This window comes from Mustela putorius, unplaced genomic scaffold (assembly GCF_011764305.1).
Source record: "Mustela putorius furo isolate JIRA1106 unplaced genomic scaffold, ASM1176430v1.1 tig00000589_pilon_pilon_pilon, whole genome shotgun sequence".
NCBI lineage: Eukaryota > Metazoa > Chordata > Mammalia > Carnivora > Mustelidae > Mustela > Mustela putorius.
Window position 1 is genome coordinate 1,507,491 of NW_025421425.1, and position 24,575 is coordinate 1,532,065.

General features: G+C 46.4%; 1 protein-coding gene across 7 annotated transcripts in view; it reads right to left on the reverse strand.

Moving 5' to 3' along the window:
- The window catches only part of SEMA5A (semaphorin 5A), a 466,937-nt gene that overhangs the window by 152,266 nt on the left and 290,096 nt on the right, over nt 1–24,575 (reverse strand). For all 7 annotated transcript variants that reach the window (XM_045082005.1, XM_045082008.1, XM_004761227.3 and 4 more), the window contains 3 exons: nt 19,461–19,523; nt 8,650–8,748; nt 6,856–7,069 (listed from right to left, as the gene is read on the reverse strand). In XM_045082005.1, coding sequence (XP_044937940.1) covers nt 6,856–7,069; nt 8,650–8,748; nt 19,461–19,523 — 376 coding nt within the window. The remainder of the gene's footprint in view (nt 1–6,855; nt 7,070–8,649; nt 8,749–19,460; nt 19,524–24,575) is intronic.

Below are 24,575 nucleotides of genomic sequence, written 5' to 3' on the forward strand. Positions count from 1 at the left end.
GACCCCAAGAAGATGCTCAGATTGGGTTTACAGCACAATTTCCAACAGACCTGCATCCCACACAAGATGGCCAACCTGCCTGATGTCCCGCCAGTTAGAAAAGGTTGTTCTCCGTGCTCAGTCCCATGTCCCCCAACTGCTTGCAGGCTCTATGCCCACGTGACTCACCACCCTAGCGAGCGGAGACCTCATGCGTTAGAGGTCAGACTTAGCCTCGAAGCTGAGGTCCCCAAGAGAGCCTACTGTTCACAGTGACACCCCTCTTAAGCATCTCCCCAGATGCCCATTTAATAAAATATAAAACTAGGGGCACCTGGGTGACTCAGTGGGTTAAAGCCTCTGCTTTTGGCCCAGGTCATGATCTCAGGGTCCTGGGATCGAGCCCCACATCGGGCTCTCTGCTCAGCGGGGAGCCTGCTTCCCTTCCTCTCTCTCTGCCTGCCTCTCTGCCTACTGTGATCTCTGTCTCTTCTCTCTCTCTGTGTCAAAAAAATAAATAAAATCTTAAAAAAAAAAGAAAACTAGCTGCTAACTAAGCACTCGTGATTTTTTTTTTAATTCCAGTTTCCTGAGCTTTTCCTTGATAAAGACTTGACTTTTCCTACACAAACACACTTCAGTTCCTAGGCACCACTTGTCTGTACTTGGCTTGTTTTGTGAGGGCTGCCTCTAATCCATGAATTTCCTGCTCTAGCAAATGTCCATCCAGGGAGCCCCGAGAGCAAAGGGGCCCAGGAGGGAATGTGCTGTGTAGACTGTCAAAAGTGAACTCTCACTGTCCCCAGGACAAGCCCGAAAGAGTGACTCTGGCCGTGCCTGCAGCTCTGGGAGGTGACATCTGCTCTCAGGGGAAGTGCTGAGCTCTCCACGAGGCACCTGTCTTCACGATGAGGAGAAACAATTTCTGCTTGAGTTAAGCACAGAGGGGATTTTCTTCCTCTAAGTAAATTATCTTTAATCCTTAGGAGGTTACTCATTGTATTTTAAAGACCTCAATGAGTCTATTTAAGGCGCTGGCAACATCATCGAAGCATTTCGAACCAGGAGAAGTTGAGATTGTTACGAAAAGAGTTCTTCTGGTTAAAACCATAATAGCTCATATGAAATAATATTGTTAAAAAGAGAAGGCCTTTGATGTCAGGTCTGTCTGCTTCCACATGAGGTCATGGTTGAAACCTGTAGAAACAGAAGGAGCTGGGGACCTCATCAGGACAACTCTGTCGACAGGCAAACCCTTCCCCGCAGAGAAGGAAACCCAGCAGTTCAACTAGGGTTAACAAGATGATGTCCATGTAGACTGCCATGCTGACTTCTTAAGACCCATTGATGAATTAGTTTTTCCAAGTTCCTACAGAGGTTTTATTCCCCCCTCTGTGAAAGTATGTATTTCCCTCATAACCTACAAACTGAATTTGCATACTATTAATTTGGAAATGTCATTTTTCCCTTTTTCATGGGTTTATTGTTTCCCCAATTTGATTGCCAATTTCTTGAAGGCGAGTTTTACAGCTCCTCTATTTTAAGCACTGGCCATTAAACATTTATTATCCTGCCTTACAGTAATCATTTAATAAAGGTTATTAATGATGAGTATTTTAATGCATTAAAGCTGTTAAGGTATTTCTCTAAACACATAAATTTGTTTTCAGAGAGATTTTGGCCCAGGGGGATAAATCTGATGTTGAAACTTACATTCATTGTGGAGCACATAACTCAATGTTCCAAATTCCTCCCGAAAAGCACCTAATCGATTGCACTGCGTTTGATAACTGACTAAATCATGGTTGAGACAGAGTCACAGGCGTGACTTGTCTAAGGGAGATGACGAAGGAAGTTTTTTCAGATGTTTGGACCTGAATCAATTTCAAACACATGAATTAATTTCTTTCTTTCCTTCTTTCTTTTTTTAAATTCTGGCTTATAATTCCTATGACATGTTCCCTTCGTTTAACAACACCATTCATATTTCTACGATTTACAACATGGGCTTATCTCCTACTCATTCAATAAACGTTGACAGAGCTTCGACTGTGTGTTTCAGACACTGAATGAGACACATGAAGATGGCTCACATACAATCCCTGCCCTTGGAGTATTCATACACTTATGGGGCAAGCAAAGAAGCAATTCCTCATCTAGTAACTCATTTATTCCAAAAATACTGATGAGAGCTTACTACGTGCGCGGCACTGATGCGGGACACATCAGTGAACAAAACACATTAGCTCACCATGGGAAACCTCCATTCTAGAGAGGAAGGAGACAAGCACTGAAGGGCATAGGAGTTAAGGATAAAAGCTGAGCAAGGGAAGAGGGACCAGGAGGGCTTGGATGGGAGAGGGCGTCCCTTCAACTAAGGGGTCAGAGGACGTCTCATTGGAAGGCCGTCTGAGCAAAGACTGGAAGGAGCTAAACCAGTCGGCCAAGTAGAGTTCAGGTCAGGGGAGCTCTTCAGCTAGAACAGGGCCCGCAAACAACAGCCTGAGGCCCATCCCGCCCGCTGGCTGTAAATGAGGCTTCGGGAGCACCAGCCACCTGGAGGGAGGCCGCTGTGAGGGAGGAACTGAACAGCTTCGATGGGGACACCATGGACCACAAAGCTTAAGCGACTGACTCTCTGGCCTTGGCTGATCCCTGGAAGGCAGCCAAGAGCCAGTGGCCCTGTGCAACATTTACGAGGCCAAAGCAGAGGGAGCATGGGGTGGGAAGGAGTCGGGACACAGGATAATGGGAGGCCGTGGGTAGGGCCTCGGCTCTCTCTGCAGGTGGAGTGCGGACTCTGGGTTCCCCGCACGATCATGGCCGAGAGCTCCAGTGCCATGCGACGAGCTCACTCCTGTGTAATGCCAAGAAGGGAGGAGCGATCCAGCCGAGTCCCGGGAGCTGAAACTCTAATCGGAGCTAAGGGAGGTGGAGGCCGGATTTGGGAGGAGGCGAAAAACCAAGGGAGGGGAGCACAGCAGAAGGCCGTGCGCAGCCACGCGGTGAGGAAGGCGCGGCGCTGCGGCTTCCCCATGGCGCACATGGGGAACCGCCCAGGAGTCGGGGCAGAGCGAGCAAGCGGGCCGGGCCACACACAGCCGAAGACCGACCCACACAACAGCCCAGAGAGAAGAGTGGGGCCGTCGCCGGAAACCAGGGGCTGCGCTGGGAGGTGGCAACATTTGAGCATTTGGTGATCAGCCCCGCATCATGGATCCCGCCATCCCCCCCACACATGTTGAAGACTTAACCCCCCCCAGGACCTGCAAACGAGACCTTGTTGGAAATAGGGTCATGGCAGACTGAAGAGGAGGAGTATGGCGGGCCCCTAATGCAGGATGACCAGTGTTCTTACACGAAGATGGCCACGTGAGGACGCAGACAAGCAGAGAGACGAGGCCACATGCACAAGGAGGCAAAGACTGTAGGGATTTGCCACAAGCCAGGAATATCTGGGGCTACCAGAGCTTCAAGAGGCGAGGAAGGGGCCTCTCATACAAGCTTCAAAGACTACTGCGTTTTTCCTGTATGAGGTAACTAATTGAACCATGGGAAGGGCCCCCTGTGAGTATAGACACATCACTGTATACACAACTCACCACAAGCACCACACTGAAGACAAAAACAGGCCAACCACAGTCGGAAGGCCCTGTCCTCCACACCTCTCTCCTGAGGAGGCAACTCTTTCAGCAAACAAAATTGTTGGCAAAACCCCAAAAATGGCCAAAGCAAAGCAGTGAGTTCTGGTCATGATCATGGGTGAGCAGGTTACGATCCGTGATAGCCCAAGATGAGTAAGTGATGAACCCTCGGCGTTCACATCCATGAGCGAGTGCCATGAACACCTTCTCAATCATCAGGCCCCGGGCTTTCCACCTCCCCGGAGTGGGAGCTCGGGTGCCCAGGAGACAGCCGCCTGCCGACCCCATGGGGGTGGCCCGTGTCTCCTCCTCATTCGGCAGATCAGAGCCTGAACGTTCTTAACTGGACACACCAGCACCGGGTTTTCAGCACCTGCTCAGCTCTATCAAGAGTAAATCCAAACCTCGGCTCTCTACTTGCTCACTCCGTGTCCTGATTCTCAACCAGCTGAACACTCTGTGGAGAAGATTCTAAGCGCCTCCGTGAATGGGTCTCTAAAATCTCAACAGGAAGTAATACCCTTTTTTGGATACTGCAGAACTAACTTCATTCTCAGCTTGTTTGGGTTTCTTTATTGTTTTTGTCTCATTGAAGGGGAAAGACATCTGCACATTTTTATTTAAAAAGTGGCAGTCGTCGCTAGAGAGGAAGAAATCTGAGGCTAGAGAAAAAAAATAAATAAAGGGAAGGAATAACAAATACAGCAATAATTTCAAGTAAAGAAAGAACACGACTCCAGAGCACAGTGGGGAACGGAGACCAGGGCATCTGGTCACGAAGCAGATGGGATGCAAAGTAGGGATTCCAGGGAGGTCACGAAGAATACAGGCCCCTGCTTCCCGGCTCAGCAGGTGAGTGAGAAGCAGAACTAAGTGGGGTCAGAGGCCAGAATCTGTCCTGCATGGTCCATCGGAGCCCAAACCAGGGCCAACCAGGAGTTCAGTAGAAGGCACTGACCCAACAAGGCACAGGAGAGGGAAGAAAGGCTCAACATCGAGAACTCTCTGCTCTCTGCCCAGGGAGTGGGGGCCTTCCTTTGTGGGCCGGTGGGGGTGGGCAGGGCTGAGGGCAACAGGGCGAGTCGTTGTCACGGAAATGACGATGACAAGGTGGTTGAGGGCTGACTTTACCACGGTGACCGTGGACTTATGTGCAATGTCTGCACGTGTTGGATTCTACATACAGGAACAGCAGCACACTTTAGGAAGCTAAAATGTGATGCATTCTGTTGAACGAATAATGGCAGCACGCCGACGGAGACCGGGGTGAGCAGGGTTAGCTCTCCCACCGCCCTTCCCCCATCCCGACTTGCAGACAGAAAGGGGTCCACCCAGAGGTTAATGGAATCAGACCATCGGACCAGCCAGTGGGAATCAGAGTCACATGCAAAGAAACAGTCAGTGTTTTTAACTCATGCTATAATCTGAATTATCAGGGGGCCACTTCTGGGGGGAAAATAGAGAGAGAGATGGTATTCCTAATTAGTTTTTACTTTGCTTTGGACAAAGTCTAATTACAATGCCTTTGGTTGGGGGCAGGTAATTTTGATCTTTAAGTGGAAACTTTGCATGGTCAGTAAAAATCAACAAATGAACAGAAAAAAGAACTTTAAGTTAAACAGAGGAAAGCTTCAGGGCCCAAAGGGGTCTGAAGCCAGTTCAACGGAAATAATGTTCAAGAAGAAAAGCTAGTTAGAGCTTCAGTTTAGGAAAACAATTCATGGTGCCCTTTGCAAGGGTGCAGAGTCATTTAAATTACTGGAGAAAGTTGATGAGGATCTTGTTTTCTCCACAAGGGAATCTTTTAAAGGCAACCTGGGGCTGGTTTGACTATATTATTTGGAAAAATGCTTGTGTCGTGTTTATATATATATATACACACAAATAAATGTACATAAATACTAAGCCTAAGCAAGTTGTTCTCAACCAGAGGCATCTTCTCCCCCAGGAGACACGTTGAAATTTCTGGAAATTTTTTTATTGTCCCAACTGGGTAGAGGGGGACGCTATTGCATCTGGTGAGTACAGACCGGCTAGAGACGCTGCTAACCATCCTGTGATAGCCAACCATCATGCGCCACCCACACATCGAAGAATTATCTTTTCCAAAACGTCAATAGTACTGAGGTTGAGAAATTCTCATCGACATTATTAGCCTGTACTTGACAGAAGGTCAGTAAATCTTTGTCAAACTTGAAAGCTCAAAATAATAAATAGGATAGGGCAAGGGCAAGATTTCATCTTTGTGCAAGCTATCAAACAAAGGGATGACATGTGACGCACGTATCTACCTATGACATTGTGCATGTGGTATGTGCACATGGGCATATATGTGCGTGTGCGCACACATGGGTGTGTGAGAAGGCACATTCATAAAGGCACATACACACACACGAAGAGCTCGATTCCAGCTGGCATACCTCCCTCAGGACATGGTACAAAGTCAGCCCCTATTCTGACTGCTTAGTGAGCACATGACCAATTTCCAGTCCAAGACTGAAAGGACATCTTCTGGGGGTTTGGGGTTTTGGGTTTCTTGAAAAAAAAGAAAAAAAAAGACACACGGAATCTGGCTTCTGTTGCTGGATATCATCACACCTGGGTACAGTGCCTGAAACTGCATGAGAGATTCTGCGCTCCCAGCGGGGTCAGTCCAAGGACCACACTGCCAGAATGTGGACGGCGGAGCGACCAGGGATGCTCACGCCATCGAAGTAAGTAAATCCAAGTAACGTGCACCCCAATGCCCTGGGTATGTGACTTGAGACTTTTTTAAAACTGATCAAGCTCTTTGGAGCTACCCGTGGCCCAACACAGTCTGCTACCCAGTGTCTGACAATTTTCATGAAGTGCTAGTCATTTCCTGCTTTTAGATCTATGACGAGAAGTTACGGAAGAATGCACACCAATCTACAGATAGCTGCAATAAGATATCACATTTCCTGAACTTCGGACAACAGCGTAAAAACCAGCTTAAGTCTGACGCGTGGTCATGTCAACGTTAGCCCTGTTGTTGCTGTCCCCAGCGTTGACAGCGTCACTTCCCTTCTACTCCTAAAGAGCTCCTTACAGACGGCCGTCCACACTGATGTACAAAACAAGTGACATTCTGATTTGTTGAGGAATGAAGAAATTGTTTCTCTTCGGAAGTGGCGACAGCTTGCTTTTGAGTACCAGTCACCAGGAGCTACAGACAAACGAGGTGGGGGCCGGCCGTGACCGGCAGACTCACCATTGAGCCATTTGGAGTTATACTGCGCCGTGCGGAGTGGAGGCAAGATGCCCAGGCTCCGGTAAATGGCGGGATCCCGTCCCGGAAAGTCCATGGCTGTGGCGGCGTACAGCTCCCCGCCGGCCGTCAGAAGAGCCGTGGAATTGTGCTGGGGACTGTAGGGGCAGCGGGCCATGCCACTGATCTGATCATGGATCTCGGTCAGGTTATTCAACTGCGGGGGAAGAAAGGAGAGACGAAACCAATTACCCCCCATGAAAGCCTGAGATCAGCTGAGCCCGACTCGCAAATGACACACGTGTAATGAACTCTCTGGGGCTTAGGACAAGCCGTGACAGAGGTGTGCACTCTGACTCTGATGGAAACACCCTGCGGTGTACTTGACAGGAGGAGCCACCAATCAATCACCCCTCCCGCCTCCCTTCGAGCTGCCAGAACTCACATCATTACACCCCCCCAGAAACTGCAATAAGATGATTGTACGTGGGTCCCACTGGTCATGCATGGGCACTGCAGACTTTCCACATCAATAAAGAAAACTTCAATATTGAGAGAAACAGAAACCACAATTAGATTACATGCAATTTTATCACTGTAAGGGAATTAAAATGCTATAAAGAGCCCCAAACTGTGCTCCCAGATAAAGATGCGTGCTACTTCGGACTGCATAGCCCAAATTTCCGAGACTTTATTTTGTCAGTTTTCAGACAGCCCACGCGGGGTCCTGTAGGCTTCTGGTGTGAACCCCGCTTCTCAGATGCTGGATTCTCAACTGATCCTTGAATGAGAAGAGTTCCACGGGCTTCTTTGTTCTGACCTGGGTGGTAGCAGAGCACAGAGGCCACACAGGGCCTCCCCACACACTGCTCACTGTGCCCTCAGTCAGCTCCAGGCCAGCCACTTCAATGCTTTATACCTCAAACTCTTGTTGAAAACAACAGGGACCCAAAAGGTAAATACCACATGGGGTAGAGAACCACCAGTCAAGTCGGTGTGAAGCGTTGAGAACAGGGCGTGACACCGAGGGCTCTCTGTGGGCAGCACTTCCCATCCTCCTCCTCATCCTCCCTGGATTTCCAACAACTGCCAATTCGGTTATTGGAAAATATTGCAGATGATCGAGTCAAGCTTTGAGAGAAGTGATGCCACCGGGAGATCGACATCACACTCTTTCTTCATCCTGCTCCCCGCGGAACATCTAATCCCTATCTCGAGTCAGGAAGATGTCACGAGAGCTCCGAGGACCCCACGATCTACAGGTGTAAGGTGCAGATGCCAGAAAGTCCCTGCCAAAAAGGGCAGGTGAGAAGAAAAGGGAAGAGGCCAGGGTGGAACTTAGCTCTGCCCGGGGTTCGGGCTTCATGTGTTGGCTGCCTTTCGTTTTTCTGACATTGCTCTTACCCAACAGGTCAAGTGCATTTTCGTCATTTGGACTATGATTTTAAGGCCATTTAATACTTGTCGGCATCTCTACAGTAAACCAGGCTAAAGGAAGAGTATGTTGGGGATTACTGTTGAGGATCACTGGTGGGGAAAAGCTGGCAGAAACAGTTTAGAAACACACTGAAGTTGAATGAAACAAGCCGAGTTCCTTCCAGCTCTTTGTAGCCTGGTCAGGGTGATTAGTAATAAATCAATACCTCAAATATTTATTCCATTTGGAAAAAAAGACGTTTTCTTTGATTGAAAAAACAACTCCTTCGAGAATGGAAATGCATGTAAAACTACAGCTTTAACAGAATGTTTGGATTTTCCTGGTATTAACTTCTGTCGAGGTTTGAGATGAAGACCTACCGAGCGGTTGGTGCAGACAGGCGTGAAGGCGTTGGTCCCGCAGGTAAATAACCGGTCGCCACCCACCAAAAGCACCCGGATGTAGTTCTGACATTCCTCCTGGGGGGAAAAATATCACACAAAACATGTTAACCAGCCTGAACCCAAGAGGAATGAATGGCAAATGTGATTCAATTTTGACTGGCTGATAAATTATATGGTAATTGACCACTAAAAACAAAAACAAAAAGCCTTAGATATTGACGCCCCCAAAACAATAAAACTATTAAATAATCTGACCTTCTCTACCTGCACACTTGTTCAATAGAAGGTATTTATGAAGATAAACATACACATTCAATTAAAACCTCAAAGCATGTATCTTTTTTTGATGAGTGTGGTTTCATTTTTAACTGTACCTTTTAACGGTGCAAACCTGAAATCACCTTCGATATGTGTTAAGAGAATGAATAAAAGGAAACTACTGGATGCCCCTCATGAAAACCTGTCTTAGAAAACTTTCCAGGACTTTGAAAAAAAAAAAAAATGTTACAAATGCTTCTCCAAATGCCAGGATCACATGTGAAACTCTGTAAACAATTTGGAACAAGTTTGAGACAAACTTTTCAAAGTGCTTTCCTATAGGTAGTGAGAATCTATAAACTTTTTTTTTTTTATTTTTTGATGGAGAAATCAAAGTGTAACTACTAAGGAAAGGATGTCCAGAACATGTGGGAGAAACCCCAGGCTGGGTGAAAACCCAGAGTTCAATGTGTTTTGTGCTTGCAAAGCATGCATAGAAAATTTGGGCACTGTCATCGTCGTGTGTGGACTTCTGAGCCAGAAAGCTCCTCATTCATTCAGTAAGCATTTACTGGTTAACTATTCTTTGGTCGACATTGTGCTACAAGTCACAATCTAGGCACTCAGCAGAAAATCAAAATACGGGGCCATAACAACTACTATGGAGTTGTGCAGAGGAGAATATTACTACCTCCAGAGGGAAGGGGATGGGAAGAGATAGAGGAAGGCTTCCCAGGAGGAGACATCCAATGCAGGTTTTAAAGGAAGGATAGAGGGCGCCTGGGTGGCTCAGTGGGTTAAGCCTCTGCCTTTGGCTCAGGTTATGGTCTCAGTGTCCTGGGATCGAGCCCCACATCCCTGCTCTGCGGGAAGTCTGCTTCTCCCTCTCCCTGTGCTGCTCCCTCTCTCTCTCTGTCAACTAAATAAATAAAATTTTAGAAAAAAAAAAAAAAAAGGAACGATAGAGTTTAGTGAGGCTCCCGGAGGAAGTGCCCTCTGACACTTACAGAATTTCATGACTTAAAAAGGAAAAACACATCCCAGGTGGAGGGAGTGGGCTGTGCCGAGGCATCTGACTCGAGAATGAGGTGCTTTTGTCATATGCGGAGGAGGTCACACATACCCTGCATAGACAGGGGCGGGCTGTGCCCGGTGAATTTGAACTTTACTCTGAATGTGAAGGGACTCGCTACTTGTTTGTGAAGGGATTCGTTATTTGTTTCTCTGCGTGATGTCTGACCTGACCCAACGCTGAAGGGCCGCTCAGTGTAGAAGCTAAACTTGAGATAGGGAGATTTCAGGTCAGGAGAGAGACAAGGGAACCCCTTCCTTCACTGGGTCCCTTGTCCTTTAGTGCCCAAACCGGGCAGGGGGTGCGGTAGGGCATGGCGAGAACACAGCGAACCAACAGAACGTGGTGAGGAGCCGACCAAGTGGACAGAGCCGATGTCACACGACCCCCAGTGGTCCCCATGGCCCACTGCCCCGTGGAAGGAGCTCCGCCTTTGACGCATGACAGCGCTCTCTTCCATCAACGGAGCCCCGATCTCCATGCCCTGCTGATTTGCCGTCATTCAGTCTGCTTGGGGGCCTAGCCATGAGGATGACCAAAAGAGCTAAGTTTGGGGATTTGCTTTTTAAATAGGGAAGTCAGATGTCAGGGACGGTAATTCTCCCAAAACCAGAGCCAGCAAGGATAGTAACAGATGACCCCTGGCTGCCAATCTGAACACGCAAGGAGCAGAACAAGAAAAGGAACAGAAGCTGGAAGCGCGGTATCAGAAGGGAGAAATGAAGGCCAACAGAGGCAGCGCCTGGGCAGCTGAGAAAGGCCCACCCGCGGGCGGAGGCTGGTTCGGTTCTCCTCCGTTTTGTTTTTATGACTTGGGAAAGGGCAGAAAGTTCGAAGGAGAAAGAACAAAACAAGACTTCAAAGAGACACACGGTTATATCCCTTTCCCTGCTTGAGGAGGACACAGAGGAAGGGCGAGGTGGCCCGGCCACGTCGGGGAACACGGGGGCACAGGGGTCTGCAAACACAGCATAAAGGCTTAAGGCCTCAGCATGTCTGAGGGAGACTCCAAGGAGACATCCTGGAGCACAGAGGGAGCTGAGAGTCTTCGTGCCTAAACGTAAAACAGACGCAGAAATGATGCTAAAATCATTAACAGTTGGGGAGAGAGGGGATTTTGTGGACAGGGGATATCATTTATTTTCTGTTGTGCTTTTAAAACTCTTTTAAGAAGGAGTCTAAGACGTAAAAGAACTTTTTGTTGTCGTTTAAAGCAAAAGACTGACACAACGTGCTGGAAGCAAGCCTATATCTATGGACACAGTCGAGGGTAAGGTAGTTCAAGATCCCACCGAAAGATGGTGTCTATAGACCTGGGGAGAGAAAGCAAGTGCCTCTTATCAGTCTGCAAAGGGTAACAATTGAGATAACAAAATGTGTTTATCTTTATTTCCCAAAAGAAGACAAAGGGAAAATCTGACTGAGGCCCTTAACATTCATGAAGATCCATCACCAACTTGATGGAGAACTGAAGTGCAGTTAGGGATGGTAGGCACCAAGAAGCAGAACTGTACTGGACAGGCAGGACAAATCCAACCTGAATATTTTTTTTTTAGTCTTTGAAAAAAGTAAATACGGGAGGGCACACTGTTATTTCAATTGGAACAGAGAACTAGAACAAGCCTGTTTCAGTACTCAGGACCAGCAGAGAACACACCGGGCAGCTCTATTGTCTGAGAAGGGTCATGTACCCAGGGACCACCAATGGGCTTCCCTAGCTCTTCCAGTGAGTCTGCAGGGCAGGGTGGGCGAAGAGGAGGGACCAGGATGATCAGACAGGGAGGCCTATGCCATCTTGTTCTCAAGGACAGAGGGCAGACCCAGCTCTGTCGATCCGAGTTGCTTGTGACATATGGGACCTGACCAGAGTCGTGCTTTCGAGGAGTCCAGGATGCAGGCTGAGATGCACTGGGGACGGAGAGGAGGACAGGAAGAGGTTGGCTTATCACCAACGAGGCTAGGACAAGGCATGCTCGCTCCTCGTGTCCTGTAAGAGGAACCTTTGGAGGTGGGTATACTTGTGTGTTTCTTCTTGACAAGAGGTGAACTCCTTTGCCCAGAGTCTGGCTCCGATCAGCTCAGAGCTTTCCCGTTCTCACTCCCTTCAAAGTCTCCTCATGTTTAATTCAAAGACTGCTCCAACGGATTCTAGAAGCAGTCTGGGAGCGAGTCCTAAACAAACAGATGCATTTAAAATAATGTTTTTTAAGAGAAACTGGGGTAAGTTCACACAAAACAGAATGTAGACCATATTGGAATGGAAGTAGAGATACTTAGCTTTTGAACAGCAGATAAATCTAGGAATCAGAGTCAAAATTAAGAATGAAAGGATGTGTTGGGGTGTCTGGGTGGCTCAGTGGGTTGAAGCCTCTGCTTTAGGCTCAGGTCATGATCTCAGGATCCTGGGATCAAGCCCTGCATCAGGCTCTCTGCTCAGTGGGGAGCCTGCTTCCCCCCCACCCCGCCCCACCGCCTGCCCCTCTGCCTACTTGTGATCTCTATCTGTCAAATAAATAAAATCTTAAAAAAAAGAGAGAGAGAGAGAGAATGAAAGGATGTGGCCTAACGGCCAGGCTCTGTAATCATGTCTCCTGCTGGTGACGAGCCTACGACCCAAATTCTCCTGTGGAAAATCTGGTGGATCGTGCTGTCGATCACTGCTACAAACATGACGGTTCCCGGGTTATTTAAACGTGCAGAAGGACCGGCTGGGACGGCTTGTTTGAAAATACAGGCATGATGCCCACGTCCCTTTAGCAGATCCTGGTATAGGTTTGTCCTATAAATCAACTTAGCTAAGTGTCTTCGAGTTTCCTTTTCTCATCTAAGAATTTTCTTTTATCACATTTCTGCATCTTGAAAACGGTTTAAGGGAATTTGATGAATTCTGGTTTTCCAAGAAGTCACCGTGCTCATTTCCAAGGCCGCCAGCAGCCAGCCACCACGCGGCTTCTGTTGTAGATAATGAGAGTCATCGATCCACATTTTGATAACACCGCTTGAATATGAAAACGACCCGCGTGTGCCTGCGATCCCACAGGCGGGTCAACCTGTCCTTGACTTGGAAGCACTTCTTATTTGGATTGATAGCAGAATGAGGACTTGCTGACTCACTACAAGAGCTTCGAGACAGAGGCAGGCCAAGGCCCACTTGGTCTCAAGGACACATGGCCCTGAGTCCGGATGGAAAGCACATGCTGTAAGGACCTTTCTCTTAATGAATTCACTGGTTTTCCCCTTACAGCGTTTCATCCTCCACCCCACCCCCCAAGACAGGTATGTTCTGCTTGAAGAGAGGCTGTAACTGTGTAGAAAGACGATCTGGAATCGGGATCGATGTCTCAGCAATGTCATTCCGTCTTCATTAGAGGGGGGAAGGAGGGCTGGCAGCCAGACGGCGCCTGCGCCCAGCACAGCGCTCCCACCGAAAGCAGCGTCTCCCTTAGTCACGCATCACCTCGGCGAGCCCCCCGATCGCCGAGGAGCAAGGCAGGGCGACGGCCCGCGCCTCTCGTGCTGAGTGTGCACTCACGGAAGCCGCGGTCACCAGGTGAGTCTCGGGAAACGGCATCGCCCCATCAGATGTAAATGTATGTATGTGAGACGTATGTACATACGAGCCTTCTAGGTAAGAGACACGTGTATTACATACGTATATATGTACGCACAGATTACAGAAGTTTATTTTTTTAAGAGTTTATTTGAGAGAGAGAGAGAGTGCACGAGCATGTGCAGGGGGAGAAACAGAGGCAGAGGGAGGGGGAGAATCTCAAGCAGACTCCGTGCCCAGCTTGAAGCCACACTCGGGACTCGCTGCCACAACCCAAAATCATGACCTGAGCCGAAATCGAGAGACAGATGCTCAACTGACTGAGCCACCCAGGTGCCCCCAGACTACCTAAGTTTAAATAAATATATAGGCATGTTGTTATAGTCCTATTTATTTCTAAATATGTATTTATATATCTGGATATATATTTATATCTTATATATATTTAGATATTAGATATATTTAGATATATATCTAAATATATCAATGTACATATATAAAAATACATAGCTGTAAGTACACAATATGTATATCAAATTGATCGTACGCTATATAGTGCACAGGGTATAGATAACGCATATTTATTATGCATCTATTTACATAATGTCACTATTTTCAACTGAACTCCATGGGAAACTTGTTGGGGACACCTCAATTAAAAAAAAAAAAAACAACGAATCTTCTTGCACAGAATCTCCACTGGTTGTTAGTGTCCCATCTGAAGAATCCTCCATGTTTGCAGTAATTACATAAAATAAATCCAGGTCTGCAGGGTGTGGCATGCATTGACTCAAGAATTCCAAACACTGGCACTTCTGGTGAATATGTGCAGCTGTGTGCCCCACCCACCCCCCCGCAGGCCACCAGGTTCCCAGGCAGGACGCAGTCATGGTGGCTTCCCCCCCCCCCCCCCGACGTCTGGAGCTCGCCACCCTCCTTGCAGAGCTGGACAACATGGCAAGCAGAACCCAGGAGAACCACAGGCAGAACAATACACAGAGCCCTGGATTCTGATCAAAACTGTCCCACGAGAGAGCAAAATAATTCTAGGAACTTGGCGTCAAAAGTACTGAAATGAGATGATCAAGAAAGGTCCAAGAAAGAAGCAAAAGCGCCAAAAGGCACACAAAGCAGCTCCTCACCACCCCCCAATCCTCCCACCGCCCACCCCCAGAGCTGGTGTCTTTCCCACAGGGCACCGGGCAGGGCGGAGGCTCAGACACAATGACCCCAGACAGACAAGGGACTGTTGTTCGCACGCAGGAGAATCGACCATTTATGTTTAAAATAATATTTGTTTACAAGACATTTAAATAATTCTTGAAGTGGGTTTCTGTAATGCTATTTTGAAAAGAACTCAATACGACAGATTTTACTATAAAAAATTTTTGAATACCTAAAAACAGGCAGTTCTGCCCCCTTTAACGCAGGAAATGTTTGAGGACTTCGTAGGCAGAGTCACCCTCTTTCCCCAAAATGAACTGAAAATTTTATAAATAAAACTGAACTCCAAGCTCACAGAGAACTGGCAGTCTCCGCACCTCCTTTCTCCTCTGAACGGGCCCAAATCAAAGATCTGGTGACATCTTCTTGACCTGAGTCCCTGAACTCTCCGTTTAATGGACTACACGTGAAACGGTGCCTGTGTGGGTCCCAGCACCCCAGGGAAACAAGAGCAAATGTGTCATCCGTCTCCTCCCCTGCTCTGCAGCCGGCTGCCCGAGGAATGCTCCCCGCAGGGTGGCGAGTGGGCCCGGGGCGCCCCAGCCCGCAGGCTCAGCCCCCTCGCCCTGCCCGGCATTCCGGGCTGGCAGGCCCCGCACTGTGTGCGGCAGCCCGGACCGCTGTCTGCGGCGCAGAGGAAGAAACACGAGCTCCGCCAAGATGGCTGGCATTTTTCTCATGTTTGAGATGTCACATTTTGCATTATTCTTTTGATTTCAGGGAGAAGGGAAACTTTGTAATTCTGTGTCAGCTGTCCTAAGACTACTGCACAAACAAAAAATAGGAAATCGCTGAATTCTCATTTCTAAACTTGTGGCTGGTAAGAAAAGCCTGAAATGCACTCCCCAAACAGAGGTTAGAGCCGCCCCCCTCTACCTGTGAGGACCTTCCAAGACCCCAGGGGATGCCTGAACTACACCTTGGATAGCACCAAGCCCTACATACGCTATGATTTTTCCTATTCATACCAGACCTATGGTAACGTTTAATCTGTAAAGGAGACACAGTGAGAGATTACAACAACAAACAATTAAACAGAACCATTCTAACCTCCCTTGGGACTGTGGCCGACCGCGTGCAGTGGAAACTTCCAGAAGCAAGACCACGGATAAGGGGACTGCTCTAGTGAGGCTGACTCTATGCAAATGTTTTCCGATTTGGGCCCTTGAACTGTCAGAACGGAGAAATTTGGGTTGTCTGAATTGGGACTGGCCCTGGGGCAGGCGGTGTTTGGCCTGGCGGCTCCTTTTCACAGGAATGGCCATGTCTCCTTCTCTTCCGTGTGCCAGAGGCTGGCTCAGGCCCCTCACCTGACGGCTACTGCGTCAGATGCCACTTGGGGGGACGTCGCTCTCTCCTTACAGCGCCCGTGTGTGACTCCGTCTCCATCTGCCTCAATCTACGTTTGCGAAAAAATTCCCTCTACAAATGCAGTTTCAGTCAATCTATAACGACTGAGACTCGCCATCATTTTTAACCCGTTAAAACCAGAAACTCGTGGTACATGAAGGACATTTTATTTGCTCGTGTTTGTTTCGCTCGTTTTCCTTCTGTGTCTCAGAACACTCAGCGGAGGTCAGCTTCTGTCAATCGAGTGTCCGTCACCCAGTGGAATGAAAGATGCTCTTCGCTATTTGTTTCTGATGTTCACTGTCACAAATGGTCACCGCTTCAGGCAAAACAGGGGTCAGCTTTGATCCAGCAGAAACAACTCCTCTCTCCAGGCAGTAACGACTTCCGAGTAAAACGCTACCGCTCTGATTCTATGAAGCCACTGACTGATTCGGAGACCGTCAGCAGGAGAAGTGTTCTATGATTACATAAATAACCAGATGTTTTCCTAAATGATATAAGGAACACGGGAGCCTCATGTCCAGAGAGAGGAGGAAAATAGATATTGTTGGAAAAAGTCTGTGCAACGAGGGAATGTGATCTAGAAGAAATGAGAACCACGTGACATGGACCATGTAAGAGTTGCGTTTGGAGAAATACAGTAGGGTCTTCACCACGTCGGTGTCTGGCCATGTCTGGAAACATTTTTGGTTGTTTTTGGCTGTCACGACTGGGAGAGAGGTATTGCCAGCATCTCTTGGGGACCTGGGGATGCGGCTACACATCCCCAGTGAACAGGACAAAGACCCCACAACTAAGAGAGATCGGATCCCGAACATCAAGAGTGAGGAGGCTGAGAAACCCTGAATTAGTGAGGTTCACCACCCTGGTGTGGGGCTCACGTGCCTGGTCACTCCTCGGAGGAGAGTGGGGTTACCCTTCCAGCTTGGGCTGGGTCCTGGGCTCAACAGGAAACCCTCAGGCCCAGCTCCCAGCACAGGGGCCCGGGTGGTGTAATGAAAAGGCAGCAGGACAGGGAAAATACAGAAGGCTGTTGGTAACTGGTGCACTCGGAGGTGCAGCAGGGCCGGGAACCCCTGCAGAGAAAGACACAAGTCCCGGGGGGTAACTGGGGGAGGCAGGAGGAACGTGGACTAGGCGGAAGCAGGGGGGCCGCTTGAGAAGGGGCCCCTTGAAAGTAGGGTAGGAAGGTCCGAAGGCCTGGCCACCCCACGGGGCCGGGTTATACCCTGTTCAGAGATGGGCGCTGAGGTGGGCATCCAGAAAGTTTGTTGCTGGGTTGCCCAAAACCAAATTGTGCTTATTGGCATGTGCACATATCCAGAAGAAAGAGGAGAAGGAAGAGCCAAAATACCAGAAATAAAAGAAAAGATAAAGACAAAAAGAAAAGGGAGAGGAAAAGCCAGGAGGGAAAAGGAGGCACGCCCACGGGCACGGGCACGCTGGGAGGCGCCAAGTTGTTAGGCAAAGGGGACCACCAGGGCATTAGAAGCTCAGAGAGAAAGGTCAGTGCTTTCTGCAAACATTTTGTCTTCCCCCTCACTGCGCCAGCTGATTCTGCCTCTCCACACTGCTACAAGGTGGTCTTGTCTGAAGAACTCCCCCGGCGCTGCTGAGCGGGGAACAAGGCTTCTGGGACCTCACGACATGCACACGTTCCAGGAAGGAGAAGACAAACCACAGAGAAAGCCCCTTCTCAGGGTTTTACACATAATTCATCCCAACTCTGTAAAGAGAACTCATTCGTTACCAATCCTTTATTTTGTGGGGCATTTTCGGAGACAGTGTTCCGATTTTTTGTAACCTGGTGCTGTCTTGACATCTTCTTGTGTCTCTGACGATTTATCTCAGAAGCAGTTTCTGAGGTTAAAGATCTCTCCGTAAATTGTCTTCATCAATTTCCGCCTGCTTTCTTTCTTTCTGCATCTCCAGGTGTTTCCCTGGATACTGCACTTTCTGCACTTTCTGCATTTTCTTTTTTCCCCCTCCTTCTTCCCAGCTCTTTATTCAGTTTTGGAAAACCCAGTGGCTGAGTTTGCCGAGACCAGCCTCCGTGTCTGACTCTCAAAACGGTTTAGTTAACTGGGAAACGGGCAGTGAACTTGGGTAAAATAAAGCACATACATCTTTTACCCACACAGATGGCGTGAAGGCCTTTGACCAGTGTCCACTTCCTGCATTTCGTCGATCTTCCCCAGGCTCTCGGCTCTGGACTCACATTTTCACAGGGAGCCCTACTTGGGGTCCTTTGTGCATCTGCTTTCTTCTGTGATCCAAAGTGGGATTCACACTGGAAAGGTTCATGCTTATAAAGTAAGGCCATCGCTCTCAGAACAAGACAGAATGGACCTCTGCCCCAGCGGCAAACAAATGTCCTCAAGAAGGTCCAGCGTAACTTTCTCGGAGCCAGATTTCCCTGGATGGAAGAATTCTGCTCTTTTTCAGCCCTCCACCCTCTGGAAGCAAATCGACAAGGGCACAGTCACTCAGGAAACGCATTTCCAATCTGAATTAGAAACTGTGCTTTCCTTGGGAACTTGGGGATGCGGATTTTCACATGGAAAGAGTGGAGGTGGGTGCAGGAGAGAGAGGGGGAGATTATAGAGATGCTGAGATGAATTAGAAAGAAGTATCATTTTTGATATAAAGATTTTACTTATCATATATAGTCACTTTATGGAACTAGCTCGAAGATATAATTAGGGGAAATTAAAATGTTATTTTTAAAATTCAAGCTCATATTTTTCCAAATAATACCACAGCCTAATGATTCCATATCTTAGCCTAGTGACTAATGGTACAAATCAGATCTGCTCTTCTATTATGAATCCTTTTTGAAAACTGTGGTTAATCTTAATTTAATATTAAAACCTTGAGAATTTACTATACATATATTTTTGTCTGTTTCCTTAAAGATTCTATTTATTTGAGAGATGGTTAGAGAGCATGAGCGAGCAAGAGGGAGAGAGAGACTACTAGCAGGGGGCAAGGGTAGAGGGAGAAGGAGACCCCCCACTGAGCAGGGAGTCTAACGTGGGACTCGACCCCAGAGCCCTGGGATCATGACCTGAGCCAAAGGCAGATGCTTAAGCAACTGAGCCACCTAGGCACCCGACATATATTTTGTAACTTGCTTTTTTATTTTCTGAATTACAAGGTACCATCAGGAACAGCCTTCATATTTTTTTTCAACGCCACATGTGACTTTTTTTTTTTTAATTTCTTTTCAGTGTTCCAGAATTCATTGTTTATGCACCACACCCATATTAAAATGCTTCATGTATAGTCCTTCTAAACGGTGGTGAGCATGCATTTCCGCGTGCTCCTTACCTTGGACTTGCCCTTGCTGTAACAGGCCTTCTTGGTGGCTTCATCACACTCCCACTCCACAGCCTGTAGGAAACACCAAAATGACAGCAACTGTTACAGTTCTGACTGAATCAAAGGAGACAAATAATAAGGCTCTGGTAATCAGATTCGGCAATGTGGCCACCCCGTGGAACCGATGTTTTCATACAAACATAGAATTTACACTAAATTTATGAAATTCACTCATAGGGGCTTCTAATTTTCTTTGAAATTGAAGCATTTTAAAGGACTTGCCCCCAAGTATGTGTATTTAAGCAGAAGCAGTGTGATATTTAGATGCCTGTAAGAAAGGCCCATGCAGGGAGTTGATGGCTATTGTCCTAATTATTGAAAGCATCCCTTTGGTGAAACCACAGGATAGATCCACAGCACGCTGAAAAGACAAGCCCTGGACCAAAAATGATGTAAGCACTCAATGAGACATGTGTATCTTCTGCTTATCGTAGGTCATTTATCTATATTCAAAGATAATGGAGCGAGGATGATTTCGTACCACCTCACTCCCAGGATCTATATGCAAATGGTGAGGAAAGAGCTCATGCAAAGAGCGCATCTATACTGTACACAAGACCGTAATTTTCACACTCGCAGGACCTCTGACTCAAGAGTTAGACCACAGCTCACGAATATGGTTTCCCAAATGTTCCGAACCTGACTCACGGCGATCAAGTCCACGTGCATCCCCTCACATCTGCTGCTGTCTCATATAGGGCAACTGTGATTGGCTGACATAGTTCACAGCGCTGACTTCATGGGAAGAAATGATGCCTACAAACACTAATGATCTATACACTGAGATTGTGAATCCCTTCTTGGAACAAATTTAAGAATCTGAGCTGTTTATCTTTTGTATTATTATATGGAATGTGGATTTGTGTTTTAGCTTCCTACCAGAGCTGGAATTCCAAAGACTTTAGGATTGCTGAAGGACCAGTTAAATCATTATCAGAAAAAAATTTGTTTTTAATTTGTGTTTTTTTGAGAAAGACGGGGGGGGGGGAGAGAGCGAGAGAGCAAGCGAGCATGAGCAGGGTGACGGATGGGAGGGGCAGAGAGAGAATCTTAAGCAGGTTCCTAGTTCAGTGCGGGGCCCAATATAGACATGATCTCACAACCCAAAGATTCTGACCAGAGCCAAAGTCAAGAGATGTATACTGGGGTGCACTGGGGACACCAGGTCACTCAGTCGGTTAAGCATCTGCCTTTGGCTCAGGTCATGATCCCAGAGTCCTACGATCGAGCCCCACATTGGGCTCCCAGCTCAGCAGTGGGTCTGCTTCTCTCTCTCCCACTCCCCCGGCTTGTGCATGTGTGCGCTCTCTCTGTCAAATAAATAAATAAATCTTAAAAAAAAAAAAAGGAGTTGTACACTTAACCGACCGAGCCACACAGGGGCCCCATTATCAGAAAAAAACAATTTAAGCAAGGGACACGTCTTTGCTAATTTGAACAAACGTTAAATAATAAACTAAACTAAGCCAAAGATAAGCTACTGTCAAATATTATTAAGGAAAATAATGGCTTCACTCTCACTTCTAGGAAGAAGATATTTTTTAATTCTCCTAAACCTAGGAGAGCAACAAAGTAATCATGTACCAGAATCTCGTATCGACTGTCCTCCAAGAAACATTACATAATAGAGACTAAAACACAAAACTCTGCATCTGTATCTTCCTTGCCAAATATGAGCACAAAAGAAAGTGTTCTAAAGGGAGCCACTTCAGTGTCTTTCAAACAGAAACAATATCCTAACGGCTTTCCCTTGCGTCGACTTAGCGATTTTTGTCAGTGTCAACATTTGATGAGAGAATTTGTTAATTCTTTCTGTGATGCCTTCCTGTTCATAATGTTTAATGGCAACAATAAAATTCCAGCTAGTCAACATGTGATGCAAACAAATGACCTGAACTCTGCGCTACGATGAGAAATACTTACACGACAAGGGATGTCACTTCCCAGGAAGACATAAGAGCTTCACGTGTGGTGGCAGATCTGCGTGTCTCCATGGGACTCACATTAAATAAGTACATTCCTATTGTTCCAGATGGACCTTTCCTTTCTTAGATCTGTTTATAAAATGGACTGTGCTGTTTGTATTTATACAGAAATATCCCTATTTTTGCCTTTACTTAAACTCAGAACAGAAATGACACACTACAATACATTCTTTTACAAAGTCAAGGCTATTGCAACTTTGACTTGCTGTCCCCAGGAGGATTTGATATACAATTACTAGGACAACTACAAAGTAAAAAGCTTTAGATAAAGAGCATTCATAGGGGCCCTTGGTAATCCAGTAATTTTGTTAAAAGTTAAATACTAATTCTCTCTTCAGTAAACGTAAGACCTGTGAGGAACATGGTTAGTTCCAGGGTTGCAAGAAAACTCATCAGACATCATCAGAATTGTTCAAATCCTTCTACCAAAATCACAAACAAACAGCTTCCCCAGTCTGCCTAATGCCCAAATAGCCTGTGTGTTTTCAAGATAATTGAAGGCCGAGGATTGGATGGGAAAGTAATAAAAAAAAGGAGAGTTTTCAAGAATATTTCATTACTTTATCCAGTTTAGTAAGAAAAAGCACCTGCACACACAAGTTTATTAGACCAACAGAAAATAGGACATATCTTACAGATTTTTCAGAAGACAGTTATTAAAAAGAAACAAAGTTCCTTCTGAGGCATTTTTATTACAGTATAACTGGCTTTCCAATAGTATTCAAATCCAGAATTAATTGAAGACCACGAGTGTTCAGCTTTTCTGCCGATTCACTTCCTACTTGAACAGAGGACAGGAGAGACAAGACTTATATTGGGAACAGCAGTCCGTTCCTGCCTATTGTAGGGCTCCACAAATATTACTGGATGTCACGGAATTTATCAAAGAACGCAGTGGGAAGACATGTCTTCTGCAGATTAGGCTAAAATAGGGTGTTGATCCGACAGTGTCATTCTGTTCTCTCCATCAACTGAACTCGTCCTATTTGACCATTTCACAACGATGGGGGGAAAAAGCACTTCTGTTAGAGAGAACTCTATCAGTAGAGTCCTCGTGCACCAGAGTTCATTTCTCAAACTTACTCATCCCGTGTGAAATTATATTATGTTCTAACCTGGTCATAACTTTCTTTATTCCACAAGAATTGTTCTAATAAATTAAATTTCTCTTAACCCAGTCTTCTCACTATTTTCTCACAGGAGAGCCTTGTTACTCTTTCATGCATCATAATTCTGGAACAAATCCCACCTCTGATTTGTGAAGCCACCTTTCCAGTTGACTTTGTTTCAAGACACTTTTCCATCTACACAAACCTGTCTTTAGGACAGTCGAAACACATCCAACGGCATGCACACGCTACAACCTGGATCTCAGTACAACATGCGTGATCTTATTTTCTGAGTCTCTGTGGGGTTTTTTTAAATCTAATTTTTATCATCTCTTGTCTTTTTCTATTGCACAATAGCCCCTCAGAGAAGAAAAAAAAAAAAAAAAACTGAATTCCCTATTCCATTCTGCATTTAATCTTCATTGTATTTTTTGGCAGCAGACAGGCAGCAGTGAGAGTGCATGCAGTTATCTGGATATCTAGGCTATACACAGTAGGTGAAAAGTATGGAGCATCTACATCTTAAAAGACAGGAAGATTTCCGTTTGCAGAATCTTTTTTGTTTGTTTGTTTGGTCTGTAAATATAGGCCAATAACATCTGTGCTCGTCAAGGACCTACAGAAGCTTTGCTTTATGCATTTGCATTCATTCTCTCTCTCATGTCATACGTGGTTACAAAGCACCCACCTACCAAGTGCAAGGCACTGTGTGTTAGGTAATTCTGTTGGAGAAGAAACAGACATGGGTGGTATATGCATACGTCAGACATTAGTAAGTGTCTTCCATCAGTCTGGACGACATCTTGCTAACTCTGAGAACTTTACCATGGTCATTTCCATTGTTCCAACAGCCATGCTCATTTCAGATCCAGAGATAACCTGGAACTTACAACATCATCAACTTTCCAGAAGCCACAGTGCTATAGACAGACGGAAAAGGAAATGGAGTACGTCTAGAGAATATCATTTGATCCCCGCAGGCACCCTGGGATGGAAGGAAACACGGCACAGTCCCCCCCTCCCCGTCACGCACACACATATGCTCAAGTTATGATAAACGGAGCTCCGATCCCGGGAGCAAATCAAAAGTGGGAAAGAAAAAAGACTGGCTCTTTCTATGTACGTGTTACATACATATAAATCCACAGTTCTCCGAAGTATATAAACAAAGCTGTGTATTATCACATTCCGCAGTGAGAGAAGTTAATTAGACAGGGACCAGCAAAGGCAGATACTTTTCATAAAAATGAAGAGAACAACATTCTAGGCAGATGGGCCACTACTCTTTCAGCAGATGGCTTTGCTAATTAGATACTGGCAAAAGATAACATTAAAAAAAACTAGTTTAATTACACAGTGCCAAAAATTAACAACCACCTGAGGGCTTATTTTTTTTATACATTGCATTCACACTCTCATGTCATGTATTTCTGCGAAATGCCGGAGAATGTTAAATCGTGAGAGCAACTATAAACACATTGCCAGGCAATGGGAGACGGTATCCTTGTTCAAAACAGAGGCAAAACACAAATAAGTTGGAACTTGAAATAACCTGATCTTTATGCAACTTCAATAGGTGTTAATCCAGTTACCCTGATGCAGAGACATGTCCAGGAATTACCGTTGGTGGCCGCACATGACAGGTTCACAACACGGCAAATTTGAGATGGAATGGTGTGCATCGAAAGACAGAAAGGGATGGAGAGTTTCGTCACTTGGGAAGGATTCATTCCACATTCCTCTGCTTTTATTTCCTAGCATCTACTGCATATTTGCTTTCAACATCAATTTGTGGCACATTTGTTTTTGTGTCCACAGCAAACATGTAAGTCCTCTCCGCTCTCACAGGTGGCCTCCGAGTCAGAGAACTGTAAGGGGGCAGCAGTCCTATTACTCAATGACTAGTTTTTGATTATCATGACACCGACGTCATCCAAGATTACAGATACAGCTTACTTTGGAAACACCAT